This window comes from Myodes glareolus, chromosome 2 (assembly GCF_982192425.1).
Source record: "Myodes glareolus chromosome 2, mMyoGla1.1, whole genome shotgun sequence".
In the NCBI taxonomy this organism is placed as follows: Eukaryota; Metazoa; Chordata; class Mammalia; order Rodentia; family Cricetidae; genus Myodes; species Myodes glareolus.
In genome coordinates this window covers 11,013,871-11,035,273 of record NC_142027.1, presented here as the reverse complement: position 1 = coordinate 11,035,273, position 21,403 = coordinate 11,013,871, and the positions used below count along the sequence as shown (strand labels likewise).

The following is a 21,403-nucleotide window of genomic DNA, read 5'->3' as shown; positions in this document are numbered from 1 at the left end:
CTGCCTCCAGATGAGCGACTTCCAAAATTGTTCTTTGACTCTGACCGACTTAACACTTCCCACGGATTTAAAAGGAGCAGGCGTGGCCTCAAAACCTTACAGCCTTTATTTAAACTTTTCTTGAGGGGTGGTGGAGCAAAGCACATCTCAGAGTCTCAGAGGGCATTACAGTCATTCATACATCTTTCAATTCTCTGCCAGCTTTGGGGTCTCCTCTAACAAATTTCAAACAACACCAGGCATAGACACCGATACGTTCGTTTCATTAACAGACACTGCCTCTAAGCCGCCGGCAGACGCAGGTATTAGCACCAGCACGGAAAGGCTCAGTTTGGTTTTGTTCAACTGTTTCTCGCCATGAGCTCAGTACTGCAGGATCTTTTCAGAGCATTATCACTTACTACAGGGGCTGGCCTAGGGAAGTAGGTCAGCTCATGCTAGACTGCTCATTCGTCAACCTTCTTTACCTACTGCAAGTCAGCAGAAATAAGACCCAAAGCACCCAAAGGAGCAAAACACAATCCCAGCTGCTTTCCTAGTCCCTGGTCAGGGGTGGGGATGGGAGGGGCATAGTGCACTGGACATAAAATATATCCAAAATCTCCATAGCCAAAAGAAAAGGGGAGGGAGAGTCAGCGATAGTTAAAAAAGATTTTTTTTTTTAAAAAAAAAAAGCTTTCTACCGCCTAAATCTGAAAAGGTATAAACACCCAGTGCAAACTCAACTGCACATTAACTAATGATTGCATCCTCCAAAAACTGCTGCAATACATATTCTTTGTTAACAAGGGTGCCCAGAAAGAAAGGGGGATAAAACATGAAGATGTGGGACAAACACAGGCATAACTAGTTGAGCATGGGAGCCGGAAAGAGTGAAGCGCTCACCAGATGAAGGGTGCGGTAGAGAGAGCCACCAGCTCCTTCGCTGTCCATCCTGGGTTTGCGCCTGACTTTCCACAGGGCCGACATCCTCAGGGACACAGGCTCAAGGTAATTCCTCCTAGCACCGAAGTTTCCTCAAATACTCAGAAAGCCCCAGCCACCTTCCAGCTTGCGGAGAGCTCTCTCTCACCAGGATAGCCCATGCTGGTTCACCAGTGCCGACCTGTGACCACATCTCAGTGCAGAACTGAGGGCAGCCACAAGCCCCGGAGAGGCACCTGTTTCCCCCGTGGCGCTCCCAGAGGCTGTCAAAGGCTGTATCTCGGAGAAGGACTCATGCTTTGATTTTACCTGGCTCAACAATAAAAGTCCCAGAAAGAGAGAGCCAAAGCAAGCAGAAAACAAAGCAGAGTGCCTCCCCGGGCTGCGGGTGGCCCTGCCCTGCAGCCAGTGGGACCAGCTGATTGGCCAGCATCTCAAATGGCACAGGAATATTAAAGTGCCCAAGTAGGACAACTTCACAGCTCCCCTCACTGAGGCAAAGGAATCCCCACCACACAAACCTGCTCTTTCAACTGTGCGCCCTGACACACTTTACACTAATACTTCATTACAAAAACAGACGCTTCCCAAGAGATTCTAGCATGCAGGAAAACAAAACCAGAAGCTGCTATGGATGCACAGGCATTGATGATTCTAATACCCTTTCTAACCGGAAAAACAAAGTCAGAGCCACCAGGGGGCCCTCAGTTAGCTCACATTTCATTCCACAAGAAGCTGCAAAGACAAATGAGCTCCCAGGATGGGGAGACCTAAGGCTGTCACCAGGTCACCAGAGGAGAGAGGTGCTGACAAAGGGAAAGGTGGCTAGACTCCCCTGCCTTTTGACAACCTCAACCATCATGGTGACTTGCCAGAATCATCTCCAAATCATCTCCAAGCTCACAATTATCCACTTGCTCAGCTCCAAAAGGCCATGCATAGCTAAATTACATACACACACACACACACACACACACACACACAAACACACACACCACCAACAACAACAACCCACAAAAAAAAAATCATAGGGTCCCTGGCTTCATATTTCCCACCAGAATAAAAACTGATAATACAGCAGGACACAGTGGTGCACACCTTTAATCTCAGCACTCGGGAGGTGGAGACTGGCGGATGATCTCTGTGAGCTCGAGCCTAGTGTGGCCAACATAGTGGCCAGGGCTATATAATGAGACCCTGTCTTTAGAAGACAAACCAACAAGAAAGAAAAAAAAGAAAATCTAATCACTACTTCAATATTCTGTTGGGGTTAGGCATGTCTGGGTGTGGGGCATGCCATGGCTCACGTGTGGCCGGAGGACAATCTGCAGGATGCAGACAGCCCCTTCCACCACGTGGATCCCAGGGACAGAAATGGCTGGGAAGCTTGGGACAGGCTCCTAGACCTGCTGAGCCACTTCGCCATCCAGTTTCTATTAATTTATTAGGTACGTTTCTCTACGTGATGAATATGTGAGCATTCAGACAAGCCTTAATCATCCCTTCCAGGTTACAGCAGCATACAACTTAAAAATAAATTTGCAAACCAATATAGTCGATGCGACCAAAGCGCTTAACCTTAATCAAAAGACACTTTAGGAAGATTAAGCATTGGGAAAATGGCTAAATAGCTCATGGCTGTGTATCTAATTGGCCTTTAGCACCACTAATAAATTAGTTCCCTCTTTCATGAAGCCTGGTACTTAATATCATACACAACAACCAGGCTGCAGGTAATTTAAATGCAGGCATCAATAACACAAGGCCTGGGGCCAGACTGGCTTTTCATCTGGCTTTCAATACCACGGAGCTGTCTGTGTTTCTCAGCAAGTGCCTAACCCAACCCCTGTCTCCTCTGTAAACAGAATTGGAGAGCATCTTTTTCAGGAGTGTTGTAAAGATAACTGCATATGAAATGGTACCTGATATTCGCCAAAGACAGAATTAGCATGACTTTGTTATCAATATTCAGGGATATTACTAATAATATCAGGGTCACCAAGATCCAAGATTCAATTGCCAGTACAATTTGAATTTTTTTTTGCTTTCAAATCTCTTAAATGAGAAATGTAATCAATCAAGGGCTACTACTCGGTGAGGAAGAGTACTTGGCTTTCTCTGGGTTTCTCTGGCTGTGGTAAACACCACACATAGCAACTTGGGGAGGAAAGGGTTTCTTTGTCTTATACCTTTAAGTCATAATCCATCACTGAGGGAAGTCAGGATAGGAATTCAAGTTGGGAGCTGAAGCAGAGACCAAGGAGGGAGTTGCTCCCCATGGCTTCCTCACCCTGCTTTCTGAACCCTTCCAGGACCCCTGCCCAGGAACGGCACTGCCCACTCCAGTGAGCTAGGCCTGAATTAATCATTAACCAAGAAAACAATCCAAAGACCACTCTGATGGGGACATTTTTTTCAGCTGAGATTGCCTCTTTGTGGACGACTTGAACTTATGTCACATCGACAAAAAAAACCAACCAGGACACTGCTCTTATAGAGGACCAGAGACTGGTTTCCTTGCTCCATGTTTAACACCTCACAACCACCACTAACTCCAGTCCCAGGAGATCCAGCACCTTCTGGCTTCCAATGTGTGATCTGCTCAGAGAGTGTCAAGGGAAACAATGGACAGTGGAGGATTAACATTACTGACAAGGTGATTGTGGCATAGACGGTTACTCAGAGAGAGTCATGTGAGAAGAGAAGGGAGCACCCAGATCAGACTGGCCTTTGGGCAAGGGTCTGGGGGCATTGTCTTAATTATTAATAGATGCAGAAGGGCTCAGTCCACTGTGGGGGCACCATCTCTAGGCAGATGGTCCTGGGTTATATAAGGGGTTAGTTAAGTCAAGCATGGTGGGATAACCTTTAACCCGAGCACTCAAGAGGTAGAGGTAAACGGATTTCTGTGAGTTCAAGGCTGGCCAGATCTGTCTGGCAAAATGGGGACAAAGGGTCAGGGGTAGGGGGATGATAAGCCAGCAAACAGCCCTCTTCCATGATTTCTGTTTCAGCGTCCCACCTTAACTTCCGACAGCTGTGAATTGAAGTAGAAGATGAGGTAAGCCCTGCCTTTCCCCTATGTTGGTAATGGTCAAAGGGTTTTACTATAGCAATAGAAACATCACTAATGTAGCGATGCATGTCTGCCCTTTGACACGGGTGACGGGTTTGGAAGACTGCTGTTTCGGAAACTCTGGAACACACACTAGTGATATACAGAACACTTGGCAAAGCAGAACAGGAGCAGGCAGAATTACAGGTGACGATTTCATTGTTTTACACCAAAGTATCAAAAGAAAAGATTTGCTCACAGTATTCATCTGAAGAACAGCATAATTGTTTTAATTAAAAAAAATGTTTCCTTTCCCTTTAATTAAAAAAAAAGTGCACCTTGAACAAGAGTTGAAAGCAGATCGCTCAAAAGCGGCTCATTGCGGAATCCCTAAGAGGCAAGAAGGCATTGCTGCCTCAATTACGCACATTTGAGACGATGCTTCATCCTCCACAAATGAAGATGGAGGAAGGAAACAGGATGAAATTATGGCATTAACGGGGAACTCCAGCCGTGGCAGAAATTAAAGAAAGAAGCCTTCAATTCATTACAAGTGATTTCTGCCCTCTGTTCTCCCATATGGGTTTGTTACCAAGACTATAATTTGGATTTCATATCCAGCTATTTAGTAACATCTCAGAAGCAGAAACACTTCATCCCATGGAGAGGCTGCCTGAGCACACACAGCTGCAGAGGTGGCGTGTCAGCTGTGATCCTGCAGGACATGGGATGTGAAAATGAAAACTCTCTCACCTTGCTGCTGTGATCTGTGTCATCAGAAGACTCCAAGTCCGGTCCTTCGCCTTCTTCTGGAGCTATCTCAGCACTGCTGCCCTGCTCGCTGCCGGGGCTGTGCCCTGCCATAGGGAAGCAGAAGGAAGTGCAGGTCAGCACATACAGTCACAGCTAAAAGCCACCGGGGTGATGGCAGCACCAAGGGAAGCATGGTGTGTGTGTGTGTGTGTGTGTGTGTGTGTGTCTGTGTCTGTGTGTGTGTGTGTGTGTGTGCGTGTGTGATGGTAGCCTACTACCTGGAACCCAAACATTAAAATCTCTGAGCCTGTGGGGTCCATTCTCATTCCAGACACCATAGCACCTCAAGGTCTTTCTGGATTTTCATCTCAAGGGCATTATTACAGAATGTGCAGGAGTAGACCATGGTCAAACAGGGAGCCACAACCCAGCGATACAAAACTCAAGAGGGCTGGGGATGTGCTCCAGCCTTAAATCTCTTACTTGGCATTCATGAGGCTAAGCTCAGCCATAGCAGGCAAACAAACAAGCAAATAGTAGAACAGACCCTGGAAGGGCAGAAGACACCGGGGAACACAGGAAACCCAGTCACCTGATAGAGAGTGTCAAATAACAAGGCTGAAATTATTTTTTTTTACAAAAACAAAAGGGTGCTTTCAAAACAGACCACACGAATTAATAGAATCTCTAAAACAACAATAATAATAGCTGTAATCACAGAAATTAAACAGTTGATAGATAAAAATATAAATCAAAGTAAAAAAAAAAGAGGATTGTGAAGTACATCTGAAAGTACTGCCTTATTCTAGAAAATAAACCTTCACAAGAACTGCAACTTCAGGGAACGACCACACGAAAGTTTAGGTGTGGGAGTGGAGTAATGGATCGGTGGTTAAGAGCACTCATCGGCTGCTCTTCCAGAGGAACCAGGTTCAATCCCCACATGGCGGCTGACAACCATGTGTAATTATGGTCCCAGGACAATGCACACACGTGGTGAAAAGATTAAACACTCAGGCAAAACACCCATGAACACAAAATAGTAAATCAAAAAACACACAAAAGTTTTGGGATAGTAGCAAAGCTCTTGCCTAGAAACAGGTGAGGCTCCAAACTCAGCCCCTGGAGCCTCACAAGACTATCACAGAGAGAGAGACCACAGTAAGAACTTCTTAGAAACACAGTGAGAGCGTGTATCTCACTAAAAAGTTCTCTAAAAATTATAAACACATAACCCTAAAAAAATCTAGTGGACAAACTGAAAGATAAAATGTTGACATTTACACAGGTTAGGCTTAAACTATAAAACAACCCCTCCTCCCCCTCAAAAGACATTTTGGTATTTAAAACATACAAGAAAAAAAAAAACAAACAAACAAGCAAAAACCGGCTTGGGAGAAACAATTAAAACAGGGCTGGGGGAAACGGAAGCTCAGGGAAGAAGGAAAAGGAACTGAGGTTTCTGCTGGGCTCAGAATCGCGTCCAAACTGTAGAGCAAACGGTGAAAGAGGAGGGACAGGCTATGTAAGACGCAACTAGAATTTAAAACGCAACTCAGGAGAGAGCAGGGAAAATAAGTGAGAGATCACAGATATGCGTCAGAACACACGGATCTTCTAAAGAAAATGGTAAAGGCTTAACTTAAATAAAGACACAGAAAACAGAACCCCAGCAGGATGATAGACACAAGAAACGGGAACACACTGAGAAGAGTCCAGACTTAACCAAGCACACACGGGACACTCCAGAAATGACTAAATGCAACAGAAGACGCAAACATTTATAACTGTTAAGCTTGATTTGTGAATGATTTTCTAGCCCTAGTCCCAAGGATTAGCACTTTACACAAGCAAGCCGTCTACCAAAGGCCGAAACTGCCCTAACTTAGAGCACCTACATTTGAGCAGACCACACTGGCAACATTTTTCCTAGAACTAATAAAAGTTCAGTTACACCAAAGACAGTAAAGGAGAAGAAAAACAAGACTGAGGTACTTTCCCTGCCAGAGAGCAAAACATAAGATAAAGTTACAGTAACATAACGCAGCACAGGACAGACTGTTTAAAGGAGACCCAGCCCTGGATGGAGGTGTGGCACTCAGCAGACGCACAGCGCAGTCGGGAAAGAGATGGAACATTTGACAGATGTCGCAAGAGCGGTGGGTGGCCCACAGGGGAAAAACGATAACGCTGGATCCTAATTCACGCCAGTCGCAAAAACCGGCACCAGGTGGATACAGACTCGGCAGAAAATATACTGGACAAACGCAGCTAATAAGAAAAAAGAAAAGGACATGCACAATCCAGGCTGGATGCTGGTGAAAGCCACCAGCTCGATCCCTGCCATCCCAGAAGCACAGCCCTGAGACTACACACTACACCAGAAATCTGGGCTGAAACATGGCTAGCTTTGGCTAGCAGAAATAACGTAAGTGAAAACACATACATTTCCAGCCAGGGCCCCAGGAGGACGCACGGCTCCTGTGCTTGTCCGAAGTATAAAGAAACCCCAAACTACAGTCTCCAGGATGAGAGGCTTCATGGAGAGGAGGTCCCCACTGCCCAGTTACATGTGAGCAAGGACAGGGTCAGTCATGCAGACTCAGTGGCTCCAGCCGAAGACAGTAGGGTGTCCAACCCGCTGAGCTCAGCCCAAGCCACCAGGCTACGGAGAAGGACCGAGGCTGTGTAGCAGCGGTGTGTTCTGCAACATTAACCACTAAATGGACAGGAGTAGGTGTGGGTACTAATGACCAAAGGAAACAGGAGAGAGGAAGTGACAGCCGCCCACTTCAGGAATACTGAGAAGAAAGAGCAGAGCCGACAGGACAGGGATCCAAGCAGAGAGGGCACTTCCTTCCCATACTCAGATCCTTCTCTGGATACCCTCAATTTAGTGGTTTTACACACACACACACACACACACACACACACTTTCACAACTTTCTACAGCAGCACTGTCTTGACTATAAAGTGCACTCCTTGAACCCTCTTTCCTGGGGCCATTCTCGCCCCCATTTAGCAGGAAACAGCCCACCATCACAGGCAGCTCTGTTAGCAATCAGAGAAAGAACTAAAGACAGGGTTCCGGGGGGCTGAAAGCGCCAGGGCAAAGAACAGTTCAATAGAAGCCCTGAGCACATGGTCAGACAGGCACAGGGGAGGCTCCCACAAGAGAGCGAGGAAGCCAGAGTACCCTCAGGACAGAACCTTCTGACTGAACAGAAGCTTCTACACACTAAACCCAGGGTTGTGAACAGGTGAGAGCAGCTCTTTGGCTTGTAATCGCTTCCATATCATGGCCATGTCTTTATGGTCTAAAAACCTTGGCAAGTCATTCGTCCCTCACACCACTAGCTAAGACCAACACAATGCAAACCTAGCCACAAAAGTTTACCTTACAACGTAGACTTTGTTTAGATCATACTGCATTCACTTGTCTTTCCTAAGGCCTTGTGGCAACTGAACATAAAGGAAAGAATTCTTGTCTAAAGAGATATACAAGCAATGTGTTCACGTTAAACAAATTCTAGTTAAAACACTAAAATTAGTGTGTGTGTGTGTGTGTGTGTGTGTGTGTGTGTGTGTGTAACTTTCAGGAAATAGTTCTCTCTTCTCACCACATGGGTCCTAGGAATCAAACTCAGGTTATCAGACTTAGTGGCAACTTCCTTCGGCACTGAGCCGTCTCGCCAGCCCCTAGGAATGAACTTTTAAAAGTTGTCTAATACCTGAGTTCGAATGAGGAGCAAACGCGACAGATGGACTGGTGGGGAGGGCGAGGAAAGACTGGACCACCCTAAAGACACTCGTCTGGGACTCAACTGCTGGGCTGTGACTCCCTTTCCTTTCTCAGTCACGGCATAGCTTCATTATGAAAAGAACCCCATGTTCACCTCGTAATACACGGCACTGGCACCAGCAGCCAAGGAAATTGAAACCAAACGGCTACAGAGCAAAACTGCAGCCAACCAGAGACAGCTAAATACACGCTGCAAGTGGGGCTGAGCGGTACACACATGTAACTCCAGCACTCAGAAGGCTGAGGCAGAAGGATGGCAAGTTTAAAGCTAGCACAGGCTATGTAGTAAGTTGCAGACCACCTTGGAATAGCACAAGACCCTGTATCAAAAAGAAATAAATTTGGGCAGGAGAGACAGCTCAGCAGGCAAAGGCCGTCAAGACTACAGACCTGAGCCCAATTTGAGGGGACACACAAGGAGAGAAGTGACTCCCGCATGTGTCCACTGACTTCCACATGTATGCCATGATAAATATGTACAATGTGCACATGTACATGAATACATAAAAGAGAAAAGCAATAACAATACTGTGGGAAAATTCATAAAAATTGCAGATTTTGGCATAACTGATCTTATCAGCTTGTTGACAAAATAAAATATAAAGTACATTAATGATTTTTAGAATTATTTTTATTTCTATTTCATGTGCATCAGTGTTTTCCTGCATGTATGTGCAAGCTCTGTGTACATCCCCGGCCCAAAGACGCCAGAAGACGGTAACAGATCTCCTAGAAGTGGAGTTACAGACAGTTGGGAGTTACCATGTAGGTGCTGGGAATTGAACCTGGGTCTTCCGTAAGAGCCATCTCTCTAACCCCGACACTAATGATTTTTAAAAACATAAAACTGAGGGCTCCCCCGCATCTGAAAAGCAACACCCACCCCCTATTCACACACGGGATCTGGCAGATGCCATCAATCAAATCTCACTGGAAATCAAGACAAGGCATTTAGATCCCCGACACCCCAGCAGGACCCACAGAAGCAGACCATGTGCTAAGTGACAGACAGCAAGGCACACCAACAGCTTTCAAGGCACACATGGCGCAAACCTTATCGACAAACAAACAGGGACCATGTGTGACCGGGTATCTGTGAGGCTTCAGAGAATCTACAAGACTGGACCAGATTTGTTTTCAGGAAGACAGAGCTGTTCACTTGCTCGTTCATGTCGCCCCTCCCTGTACCCTAAGTGCGGAGCCCCCAGAGAAAAAAGCCTTCCATTTCTCCAGTGCACTTACTGGCCAGGCAGATCCAGCGCTGTCCCTGCCTGGTGCAAACAAGTCTCCTCAGCACTGAGGGGCCGTAGTCATGCACGGCCACACAGGGGCCTTTCCTGTGAAGCAGATGCCAGGGAATCGACTTCCTGCGGGAGGTGCATCTGTGCTCGCTGCAGCCCACAGCTTCCTCTCCGCAGCAGACAGATGTGCTGGAGGCCGATCAAAGGGTCTCGGGCTCTCCAATCTGAGCCTGATCTGAACGTCTCGAATGTGGCACTGGCCAGCTGTCAGCTCTCCCCTCACCCCCCGTCTCAGCTAGAGCCACTCCAGCTCAAAATGCAAGAATATCCATTTTTCAAATAAGATGTGGCATCAGCCCCTCTGGAGAGCACAGTGTTTCTACTGTGAGTGCAGGCTCCTCACTGAGATAACACAGGGCACCTGCTTCCCTTCAATCAGCAGCAGAGAGGGGGCGCCACTGGAAGTAAGGCTGGCTAACAACAGAACTTAAGAGAGACATGCCAATTTGTGTGTGTGAGAGAGAGAGAGAGGGTCTTGCTATGTAGTCCTGGCTGGTCCAGGTCCAGTACTCGCAATGTTACTAAAGACGACCTCACACTCTCAGCAATCCTGCCTGTCACCCAAGTGCCGGATGACAGATTTGCATCACTATACCCAGCCCTAAACACACACTTCAAACTTCTGAAGAGATACCCTAGATGCCACTTGAAGGACAACTCTTAAAATTTGCATAAAAGTTGGGTGTTTGCAATAATTGCTATCAGAGGTATCTTTGTTTCATTGGTGAATTTCAAGATTTATATCTTATGTCACATAAGTTTCCCTCTTTTCCCTTAGTAGAAAGGGCAGGAAAGGGACGAGCCAGACAAGCGTATTAAAACATGATGGATGCGGGGACTGGTGAGATGGCTCAATGGTTAAGAGCACTGACTGCTCTTCCTAAGGACTTCCAGAGGTGCAGGGTTCAAGTCCCAGCACCCACATGGCAGCTCACAACTGTCTGTAACTCCAGGTACAGAGACCATTACACTAATGCACATAAAATAAAATAAATAAATTTAAAAAAGAGAGCATAGCAGAATATCATTAGAATTCACTAAAAAAAAAAAAGAAAGAGAGCAAAGCAGAATATCATTAGGATTCATAAAAAAAAAAAAAACCATGATGGACGCATGCTTTAGGAAGCGTCTAATATCAGGTCTGTACCTGCCTTCCTACACCCAGCTCGCTCAGACACATCGCTGACTGAGGTAGGCATGCATCTTCTAATAAACCTGGCCAGGAGTTCTGAACTAGAGAGACCTCATGGGGAGGGAGGAGATGGACAACAGCAATCTCTGAGGGCATTTTTGGTTGGGGGTAAGCAGGTACTACTTAGGACAGCTGGTAGGGCTGCAGAGAATGGCCCCTCGCACCAAAGAATTACCTGATCTGGAATGCTAAGATCAGCATTCAAAACAAATCCCATGAGAACTTAACAGCAGCCTTCAGAAACGCCATGCAGACAAGAGTTTCCAAGTTCTCACACCAGCTTCCCCTTTACAACAAGGATCCTCTGAGAATCACAGTCATCGAGGAAACTAGGTTTGTTTGTTTGTTTGTTTGTCTTGGCTCCCTTCCCCGTATGCACATAAACGAGTACTTAGGAAACAAAGATGAAAATGGGGCCAGAAGTTATGGACTAGACCAGGGTCTTAAAATATGGAGGAGACTGCCCTTGCCCAGACCTTGGCTTTGAAGGTGATGTGGCAGCCATGCGGCATGCTCCCTTCTTTCATCAAGGAATAAAAAGAAAATGCTCTCCACAGTCACCAGCGGATTTCCAACATCAAAATCTCCACGGAACAGATCCTGAAACGGCATCAGCAATGTCTGCATGCCACCAGAGCGTTCTCATGACCATTTTCCCAGGACGAAGTCTGCAAACAGGAGGAGTTGGGTGGCCAAAGGTACATGTGCAAATCGCTCAAGGAGTCTAAACTGTCGTCTAAAACAATCAGCAAGGACCAGAGCGACTCAAGAGCTATGAAAGCGGTCCAGGGACCTCAGTCCTACAGAATTCCTTCTCTCCACCCGGACACTGCAAACACAGTGAAATTCAGAAACACGAGAGTTAGACATGCCTCCCACTGCAGGCGGAAGTGGAGGAGCGGACGGTGAGGACGCACAACTGATTGCTACTGGTCAGACAGTCGCCATGTCATCGGCGACAGAAGCTGGCTTAACCATCACACTGACCTGGTAGGGTGGCCGGGTGCTCTCATCTCCACTTAACAGGATACAGGACACAGAGTGGCGAATCATGACTCACAGGACCACAGGCTAACATCAAAATGAACGCAGTCCCACAGAACCTGGCTCGGGCCTATTTTTAACCACCAGGCCATGATGTTTCTACTTGCAAGCCTCTATGTGAGAAAGGGGTTCAGAAATAACCAAAACTTGAAAGAGAATCAATACCTTTAAGTCCGGGCTCTTGGGAAGGTCTGGTCAAGTCCGCATGCTGGGCAGACAGCACCAGGGACCGCACGGGCCTCAAAGTCCCTGAGATGTTCAGACTCCCCACCTGGGTCTCTTTCCAGGCCACTAATATGCAGTATAACTATCTTAAAGATGCTCTAGCACCAAACCCCTGCCTTTGCCACTCAGATTGCCCCTATTTTTAGTTACTTCTAAATTTAGATCAAGGCTGGAGTCTGGCCTCCCCATTGTCCCACTGCGCTGTGCTAAGTGCCGTGGTCGGTCTTCTGAGTCTGTTATCTCTGCCCTGCTACGGGCTTGCTGGATACCCATCCTGTTTCCTTGCTTCCCCCCTTTCATCTTCTGCTGTTCAATAAGGACCAGGAAGCGGAAGCACCCAGAAGGCAGAGACCCAGGTGGGGATCATGAGCTCCAAGACACAGTCATTTGATTGGGAACAAACAAAGGAAAGAATCCGTCTTCTACAGAAGACCTCAAGGTTGAAGTCATACTGTTTTAGATACGAGTAAGTTGGGTGGTACAGGCCTCCACAGGAGCCGTGTCTGTGGGAGGTTACAGGAAAGTCAGGGCTGTGTTTAGGACTCCACTGTACCAAACACAGGGCAACTGCTATATACACTGAACACGCCCAGATCCTTCTGAAACAGACACATAGAGGCAAGAACCTTTTCAGTTAAAAGCTATTCTGCCTTGTTTACTAGAATCTCAGTATTCAAGAGGCTGAGGCAGAAGGATTCCAAACTAGGGGCCTTCTCAGGCTATATAGTGATTCTAGGATCATCTGGGTTATATAACTAGACCTGATTTCAACCGCAAATTATTATTTTAAAGACACTCATGGAAATAATCTGTGTATATTCTAAGGGTGTTTTTTAGTAAGAAATATTAATTGTAAATAAGGAAGCAATTTGTGAGCGAGAGTCAATTTTACACAGGGACTTTATCTCTAAGGGGCCAGAAAATAAACATCTCTGGCTTTGTGGACCGGAACTGGCCATCACAGCCAGTCAATCTGCCATTGCAATGGAAAGAAGCAAAAACAAGATGTGCATGGACGGATCCAAGTTGCTCAAAATCAGGTAGGGCGATCAGGTTTCAGGTTTCAGTTTGTAGATTATAGTATGCAAATTCTGAATCTGTATCTATAAATGGCAGGAATGAAACTCATAGAAAATTAATCCACACACAGCCACATACCCGTTTCATGCATATGATCTCAAAATCCTAAAACAACCTAATCACAGGGACCGTGTTTGATTCTGTAACCCTGAAGAATGGAAGCTGCGGATTGTTTTGTAGGCTAATAAACGCCACCTTGTGGCCATCTAGGAGAATAGCCGCCACGGTCCTGATTCCTCTTTTCTCGGCATCCTGGGCTGACCAAAGCAGCTTTTAAAAGTGAGGACCACTAAGACACAGTGATCCAAGGGAGCCAATAGTAACCAAGTACGATCCATTTTTCGAAGCTTCAACTTGTCAAATTCTTCCAAGGGCCACTAAACAAGATCATGAACGATCATCAGCTTCTTCTTGCTTAAGTAGCCAAGCTGCAGACGGTAATCTGACAATGGCAAGAAGCAATACACAAATACCTACCACACAGACACTGAAACTAGAGACCCACCCCCTGCATGCCCACGCTGCCTCAAGCTTTTTTCTCCCCCTGAAAACACAAGACGGGAAGAAAAATAATTCTGAAATGAAGCCTAGTCAGTGAACCCAAACCCTAGCACGGGTTCATAAAAGCTGAGCCCCAGCAATCCACAGGGTCCCTGTGTTCACTCGTTCACTCCCAAGTTCCACAAGACAGGGTCACCTGTGTGGGACACTCCGCCCAAAGGCTGGAAGGCAAAGATGAAGAAAACACACACATTCTAAGAAAACAAAACACGAGAGAACGATACAGGCGAGAAAGAAAGGTGTCAAATGAGCCAGGCATGAAGGTGTTCTCCTGCAAGGCCAGAGCTCGGAAGCTGAGGCAGAGGAATCTTGGGTTCAAGGCCAACCTAGGCTATTCAGAGTTCCAAGCCAATCTGAGCTACAAAGTAAAAGCCTGTCAGTAAACTCAGGGGGAGAAAAAAAAATCAAACCCAAAGAGACACATTCTGCAGGTCACAGAGCTGGGGGTCCCAGCAAAGCTTCCTAGGCAGGGGGCACCCGAGCTGCTTCCTAGGCAGGGGGCACCCAAGCTGCTTCTGTCAGAATGAGTGCATGGGAGCCAGAGGGAGCAGGAAGAGAGGAGACAAGAATGGCAGATGGGGATTGGACCCGGGTTCAATCCCCAGCACAATAGAGCAGCACACAACTATCTGTAACTCCAGTTCCAGGGCTTCTGACACCCTCACACAGACACACGTGCAGGCAAAACATCTATGAACACACACACACACAAAAAAAATACTAACTTTTTTTTTTTAAGGTGGCAGATAGAGCAGGAATGACAGGATTTCTTCCTGTCCACAGGAGTCAGACAAATCTACCACCGGCTGGGCGAGCTTTCTCAGAAACACTCAGGTTCTCCCACGTGGGAAGAGCAGGGCTGCATAGACTTTGGGGACAGAGAATGTGATCCCAAACCTTCATCCACAATCATGAAATGGTGGCCTCACACCTCGCACCTCTACGAAGCAGATACTCCATGACAAAAACACCTTCCCCCTTTCCTTTAAAATGTCAACAGGAAGCCCAGGGCCAGCTATCAGCTTCACTCACTGACTGACACTTTCCAATAGTTGCAGGAGCAAGCCCTGAGGGTCCTGATGCCTGCAGGAGCAAGCCCTGAGGGTCCTGATGCCTACAGGAGCAAGCCCTGAGGGTCCTGATGCCTGCAGGAGCAAGCCCTGAGGGGCCCAGACACCTGCAGGAGCAAGCCTAAGGGACCCTCCTGCCCGCAGAAGCAAGCCCTGTGGTGCCCCGAGAGTGGCGTACCTCCTGGGACACAGGCTCACGAAGTACACACAGCCCTGGGCACAGCATACCTGGGTTGCTGGTGAGGAAGGCGAGGGGGCTCTCGCCCAGGTCCACAGGGCCGTCCACTCGGTGGGGTGGGTTCTCCAGAAGCTCCACTCCTGCCTCCGGCTCAGGGTGTGTCCTCACCAGGAGGCCCAGGGAGGGCTGCGAGAGGAAATCTTTGAGCATAGAGGAGTTCAGGGTGCCAGCAGCACGATTATTGATCTCAAGAATCTCATCCCCCGCCTTCAGGCCTGCCAACGCAAGGTGGAAAAGTTTTAATGTCACACGAATCAGAGCATAACTACCTAGCAGTTCTGTCAGAAGGGGCATGCCAAGCTCTCCTGTAATGAGTCTCACAGCCCCAGGGCCGCTGCGGGCAGGATGCAGTGCTCGCGTGGGTTTGAGAAGGCTCTAGAGCCGTGGTTCTCAACCATCCTGAGGCTGTGACCCTTTAATACAGTTCCTCATGCTGTGGTGACCCCCTACCACCACCATAAGATGATTTTGCCATGACTTCATAACTGTAATCTTACGACTGTTATACATCATATCATAGGTACCCATGTTTTCCGACAGTCTTAGGTGCCCCCCTACAAGGGGTCATGACCCACAGGTTGAGAAGTGCTGATCTGAACCAACGGATGTAAGCATCTGCCAATACTCTTTCTCAAATGCTGATTCTGGTTAACTCCCCAAGATGCTGGTCTCCAGGAACGTTGGCAACAGTGTTTTGTACACACTTGCATCAACTGGTCATTTCTGTGAAACTAAGCAGCAGCAGTCCCTCCTCCTGCCTACCACTATGAGGAAGCCTGTTTGTTTTTGCTTCCCCCTACCAAATTCATAAGGAGAAGACAGTTGACAGAACCAAATGCGGTTATCACTCTCCTTGCCTTTGAATGACACCAAGATCTGGGGAAGTGTATCTTTCCTTTCATTTGGGTAGGGTCCTGAGAGGTTTCTGCAACCTTTGCAGGGCAAACCTTGGGACAGGCCAACGTTTGGGACCCTAGGGGGTAATTGAGAGCAAGCTCAACCTGGGAAAACCAGGAGCTGTGTCTAACGAAGGGGGACCTCAGACCTTTATTACAGACACTGCAGCTACTTGAGGAGGAGGCAGCGAAGGGAAGGGAAGGGAAGGGAGTCTCCCTAGAAAGGAAGTCAATGAAGAAGACACAGAGGAATTGCAGAATTGAGAAGCCACCCCACCCAAGGCAGGCATGGGTCCCACCTCTGACTCTGCAGGAGGATCATTCTAGAGAGTTCTCACTTCCCAGATTTGGAGTTAACCCTGGCTATCCTCACTCAGAGTTCCAAAACTCACAAAACCCATTACTGAGCATAAAATATACAAAAGAAAAACAAAAAACAAAAACACCACACGGGGAGGGGAATGAAATGAAAATGTGAATGTTTTTGTGTCAAAGGCAAAATTCTGTTTAGTCAATAATTCATTGCTTTTAAGATTTATTTATTTATAGGTGTGTTTTGTATACACATATATCTGCACACCAGGAGAGGATCATATTCCACGGATGTTGGACAGGTTATCAGCTGCTACATGAATGCTGGGAATTGAACTCAGAACCTCTAGAAGAGCAGTCAGTGATTTTAATCACTGAGTCATCTCTCCAGCCTTAAACAACTCATTTTTAGGTAAAAATCTGGAGCAGTATAATATTTAAACAGCAGAGATATTGGTGTATGGTTTTGGTGTATGCATGTGTGTGTCTGTCTGCATATGTATGCATGCATGTATGTGTGTGCGTGTGTATGCGTGTGTGTGTGTGTCCTGGAACTCACTAGAAGCCCAGGCTCACACTAAGCTCATCCTGCCTTTGCCTCTCGTGTGCTAGGATTACAGGTATGAGGCGTTGTGGCTGGCTTTGGTCTTTTCTTAAAACAACTCAAAGGCCTATAATTCAGACATTGCAGGATATTAAATATCAGGATATTAGATATTAGGGTAAAAAGATCTGAAAGCCAGAAGGCATCTATGAAGTTTCTCGGAAGAAAGGTTCCATCCGGGTTTATGCAACTGGCACAGAAAGAACAACGGCGGGATGAGTGTTGACCCTGAAAACTTCGTCCCTGTGTCCCAGCACTCGGAGTCTGTGAGTGCGATTTCACCTTGAAAGACTTTGCATTGTCTGATGGGCCCTATGCCCACTGACATGTCTTCACGGGAACCATGGAAGAGAGACTCACAAAGAAGAGCAGGGGCAAGTGAAGGCGGAGGCAGAGCCTGGGGTGGTACAGCCACAAGTCCACAAACATGCGGAACCATAGAAACTGGATGAGTGAGACCAGAGAGGGTTCTCCCCGAAAGGTTCAGGGCCAGAATGGCCGGAGAAACCTTGCCTGACTTCTCTGGAACTGCAAGCACATACATTTCTGCAGCTGCAAGCCACCCAGCTTGCAGGACTTTGTTATGGCAACACCAGGAAGACAACACAGGGTGAGTTACTCTCAGAATGAGCAGTAGGAGAGGCGGTGTCAATAGTACTGAGCTGGGAAGCGCCCCACGGGGGTCTTTCTGTCACAGCTTCAGCATGGACAGGCTCTGTGACAGCTGACATGTTCCTGAGTCACCCCCAGACCGTCTCCTACATAAGAGGGAAAAGACGCTAATCATGCAATCACTGAAGATACTCACTAGGCATTGACTCTCTAAGTTGCTATTCACCCTCAACTGACCCTGCAAGTTGAATGAAATGAAATTTATGCCTTGGCAATGCTGAAGCAAACATGGGCAGCCTGTATATGGCGGTTCTGTTGAACTCGTCCATATTGGGTTTCATGGTCTAAGTTAATGAGGACGACTGACCAGGTCTCTGACCATGAGAAAATACCTATGAAGTATCGAAGCTCTTTGGAGCAAGATGACACACGTTCTTCTCAATGAGGCTACATCCTGTGAGGCCATCATGAAAATACTAGATGACAGCATGGCTCTCCGGTGACCTCAAAGGGAGAATGAGAGTCCAAAACAAACAGGGCCATGATGAGCGGACACTAGGGTACAAAAAGCCCATTCTGCATGGGCAGCCGATTTGAGAGCCAACTAGGGGCGGTCTGTGTGTGAAGAGCAATAGAGGGGGAGTGGGAACATGGGACCCAACTGCAGTCTGGAACAGCCAAAGACCCAAGGTGGCCAGCAAAAATAAACAAAGGTGAAAAGAGAGTGCATTAGGGCAAGCAGGGTGCTCAGATCCACTCAGGCAGCGCTCCATTGCCCTTTCTTCCCAACAACATATTCTGGTCATTTTAACAAGACTGGCAGCACCTAGGCCATGTTCAAAAAACCAGTCAGAGTGAGTTCTATTCTACACGCTAATGAGTGGTCAAGGAACTTGGAATCACTGATTCCGGGAAAGAAAATATAGATTGCCGGTATCAAAGGCTGGCTGCAAGACAGCATCAGCTGAACTGGAAGAGTAGATGGAAGGTGGGGGAGGGGACATTTGGTACAGAATGCACGGATGGGAAGTGTGGCCTGCAGAGTCCTGAATAGCGTGTGTTGGGATGTATGTTTTCATTAACTCCTGACATTGCCGGGCATGTGTGGAGTGTTAACATGGTACCTGTGGCTGGAGACACACGCACACTGGGTCCTACATCTGCTGAGAACATTGCCCCTAAGGCACAAAGAGGCTGGGGAGACATTTGTTTTCACCAACCATCAGGGTTCTCGGACTCAAAGAACTAAAGCAGGATGTGACTAAAGTCAGAAGAGCCCCCACCCCCGACAGCACACTCATCCTGCTGAGAGTGATAAAGATCAGCCACCAGGTCTGGAGGGGAATGAACCTGTCTGTTTGCAGCGGAGACGCAGCTCAGAGCCTCTGCAAACCCTAGCTTCCAGTCTGCCTGCAGTCTAGAAAGCAGAGGAGGACCACGCGGGAGGTCCTCCCCCGTGACAGCTAGACTCTGATTAGTCCTCCTTCGCATCCCACCTTCTCTGTCTGGGCACAGACTGGTTTGAGAATCTCTGACGGGTACAGCAAGGGGCGAAATGGCCCGCACAGGGCACTCCCAAGCTATGGAGCACCCAGTACTATGTTCTGCTGCTACAGGGAGAGAGGCAGAAAATTCAGCCCCCTTTGTTCCTAGTGCTCCGTTCAGAGTTCTTGACAAGACAGGATTTGGATAATCATGTCTAAGTGCAGCTGACACAGACATGCTGGCCAACATGGATTCTGTTCCCACAAAATTCCACACCAAGAACAAAATTCCTAAACTTATTGACCTGCTTCGTATTTTTATAAGTATAATGAGCTGAAAAGTGTCCCCCCGCCAACAAAAACAATCACATCTGCCTACAACATCAGGAAGCAACCTTCTTTGGAAAGAGGTTCAGGCATGTATCATGGAGATAAAATAATTGCTGTAACTAGATAAAATTAAAGACGTGATTAAGTCAAAATCAACCCCTAACTAAGAAATACTCATGGAAATCTAGGGTGAGTGTCAAACAAATGGCCTCTGTTCTTAGAAGACAGTCACAGAAAGACTAAGGGCATGGAGGAATGGCCATGTTGAGTACAAGGGCAGAAATGAGAGTCTCAGTTACAAACCAAGGCTCACTGGGGATGGCTGGTAGCCACCATATCTAAGAACAGACATCTGACAGATTCTTCCTTGAGCCTCCAAAAGGAATTGATCCTCCCAACACCTTGGCTTCAGATTTCTAGCCTCTTAAACTGTGAGTGGAAAAATTTCTGTGTTTGAGCCACAGGGTTTAACCCATTACAGTTGTCTTAAAACTAATGGGGTGGACAAGTTCTGGCTTCTCTTGGTGCCCTTAGCAGGTGGAATCCAAAACAACCCTTGGCAGCATCCACAGATGTAGAGAAGTCATATTTACAGACAGCCATTTTCGAATCATCTGTAAATTTTCTGTAATATCTTAAGCAACATATAAAACTGGCAACCACATTACCCTGCTGAGGGAATGGTGACGAGGGCAAAAGTGAGAATATGTTCAGCATTTGATAGCTTTTTCTTAGCATCCCCCGCCAAAGATTCTCCATGTGTAGTTGGTAGATGCACAGCCCAAAGATGTGGAGGGTTCACCGTAACTCAGCATGAAAAGGCTGGAGAGCAGGGCCCAAAGGCAGCCCAAATGCATGGTAAGCTCTGGGAGGCCCAAAAGAAACATTCAAGACATATCAGGGGAGAGTTGACAGTAAAGAGGAGGAGCTGGATCTCAAATCAGCCTCTGCAGACTCTCTAGGAAGCGGCCGAGTGGAACTGCCACTTCTGGGGATGCTGAAGGCTTAGTCAATGCCTCTGACCAGTGAGGACCAAAATTCTGCTTCCCCCAAGCCCTGAGCTCCAGAGAAGATAAAGAGCCACTGTAATTAGAGGGGCGTGTTGCAGTAGTCCCACAGATACAGGTTTAGAGTCTCAGCTAAACCTAGGAGCGTGACATTTCTTGCACACCCGAACTCATGGAGTAAAACCTATTTCCTTGGGATTGTTTTCAAGGACACAATAGTCTCTACACACAAGCCCTCTGAAAATGTCCAAAAGAAAACAGTGAGATAAACAGGGGCCACAGGTTAGGGGTGGGGATGGGTAGAGTTGGGGGTTGCAAGTCTGTAGATCCTAATACTGGAGAGACAGGCGCAGGAAGAGAAGACCTGAGTTCAAGACCAGCCTGAGCCACACCAGGAATTCCAAGCCAGCCTCAGCTTTATATCAAGGCCCTGTATCAAAAACTACAAACAAACAAATAAACAAAAAAAAACAGAAACAAAAACAAAAACAGAAGCAGCCAAGGCATTCAGAGTCTTACCTTTCTTGGAAGCTAAGCCGGTTTCCTTGACGCTGTTCACGTAGAGCCGTCGAATGCCATCTTCGTCCACAGAAGAAAGGGAAAACCCTGCAGAACACAAGACAGAATGCAGGGCTCACACCTCTGAATGTTTAGCCAACAACAGGAAGTACCTGCTGTGAACACAGAGGTATGTCTATGTTTTGGGTTGGAATTTTTTTTTCTTTCCTGTTCTTCAAGATGCTTTACACAACAGGAAAAAAAGTATTTTTAGATCTTATAAAAATAAATATCACTAGGCCCATTAATCTTCAGACTTCGTACTCACCTGTCAGTGCAAACAAAAGCATTATTTTCTCTCACCTGTTTCCTGCTAAAGGGCACAGACCACCTTTTCCATCCTCTTCCTTACACA

The 21,403-nt window shown here is 47.1% G+C and overlaps 1 protein-coding gene across 4 annotated transcripts in view; it reads right to left on the bottom strand.

The window, feature by feature from the left end:
- The window catches only part of Tiam1 (TIAM Rac1 associated GEF 1), a 358,095-nt gene that overhangs the window by 39,363 nt on the left and 297,329 nt on the right, over positions 1-21,403 (bottom strand). For 3 of the 4 annotated variants that reach the window (XM_087899384.1, XM_087899387.1, XM_087899385.1), the window contains 3 exons: positions 21,010-21,096; positions 15,236-15,460; positions 4,733-4,836 (listed from right to left, as the gene is read on the bottom strand). In XM_087899384.1, the coding sequence (XP_087755510.1) occupies positions 4,733-4,836; positions 15,236-15,460; positions 21,010-21,096 (416 nt within the window). Of the gene's footprint in view, positions 1-885; positions 1,236-4,732; positions 4,837-15,235; positions 15,461-21,009; positions 21,097-21,403 lie in introns of those variants that run through there. The other variant, XM_085685737.2, reaches the window with a different exon arrangement.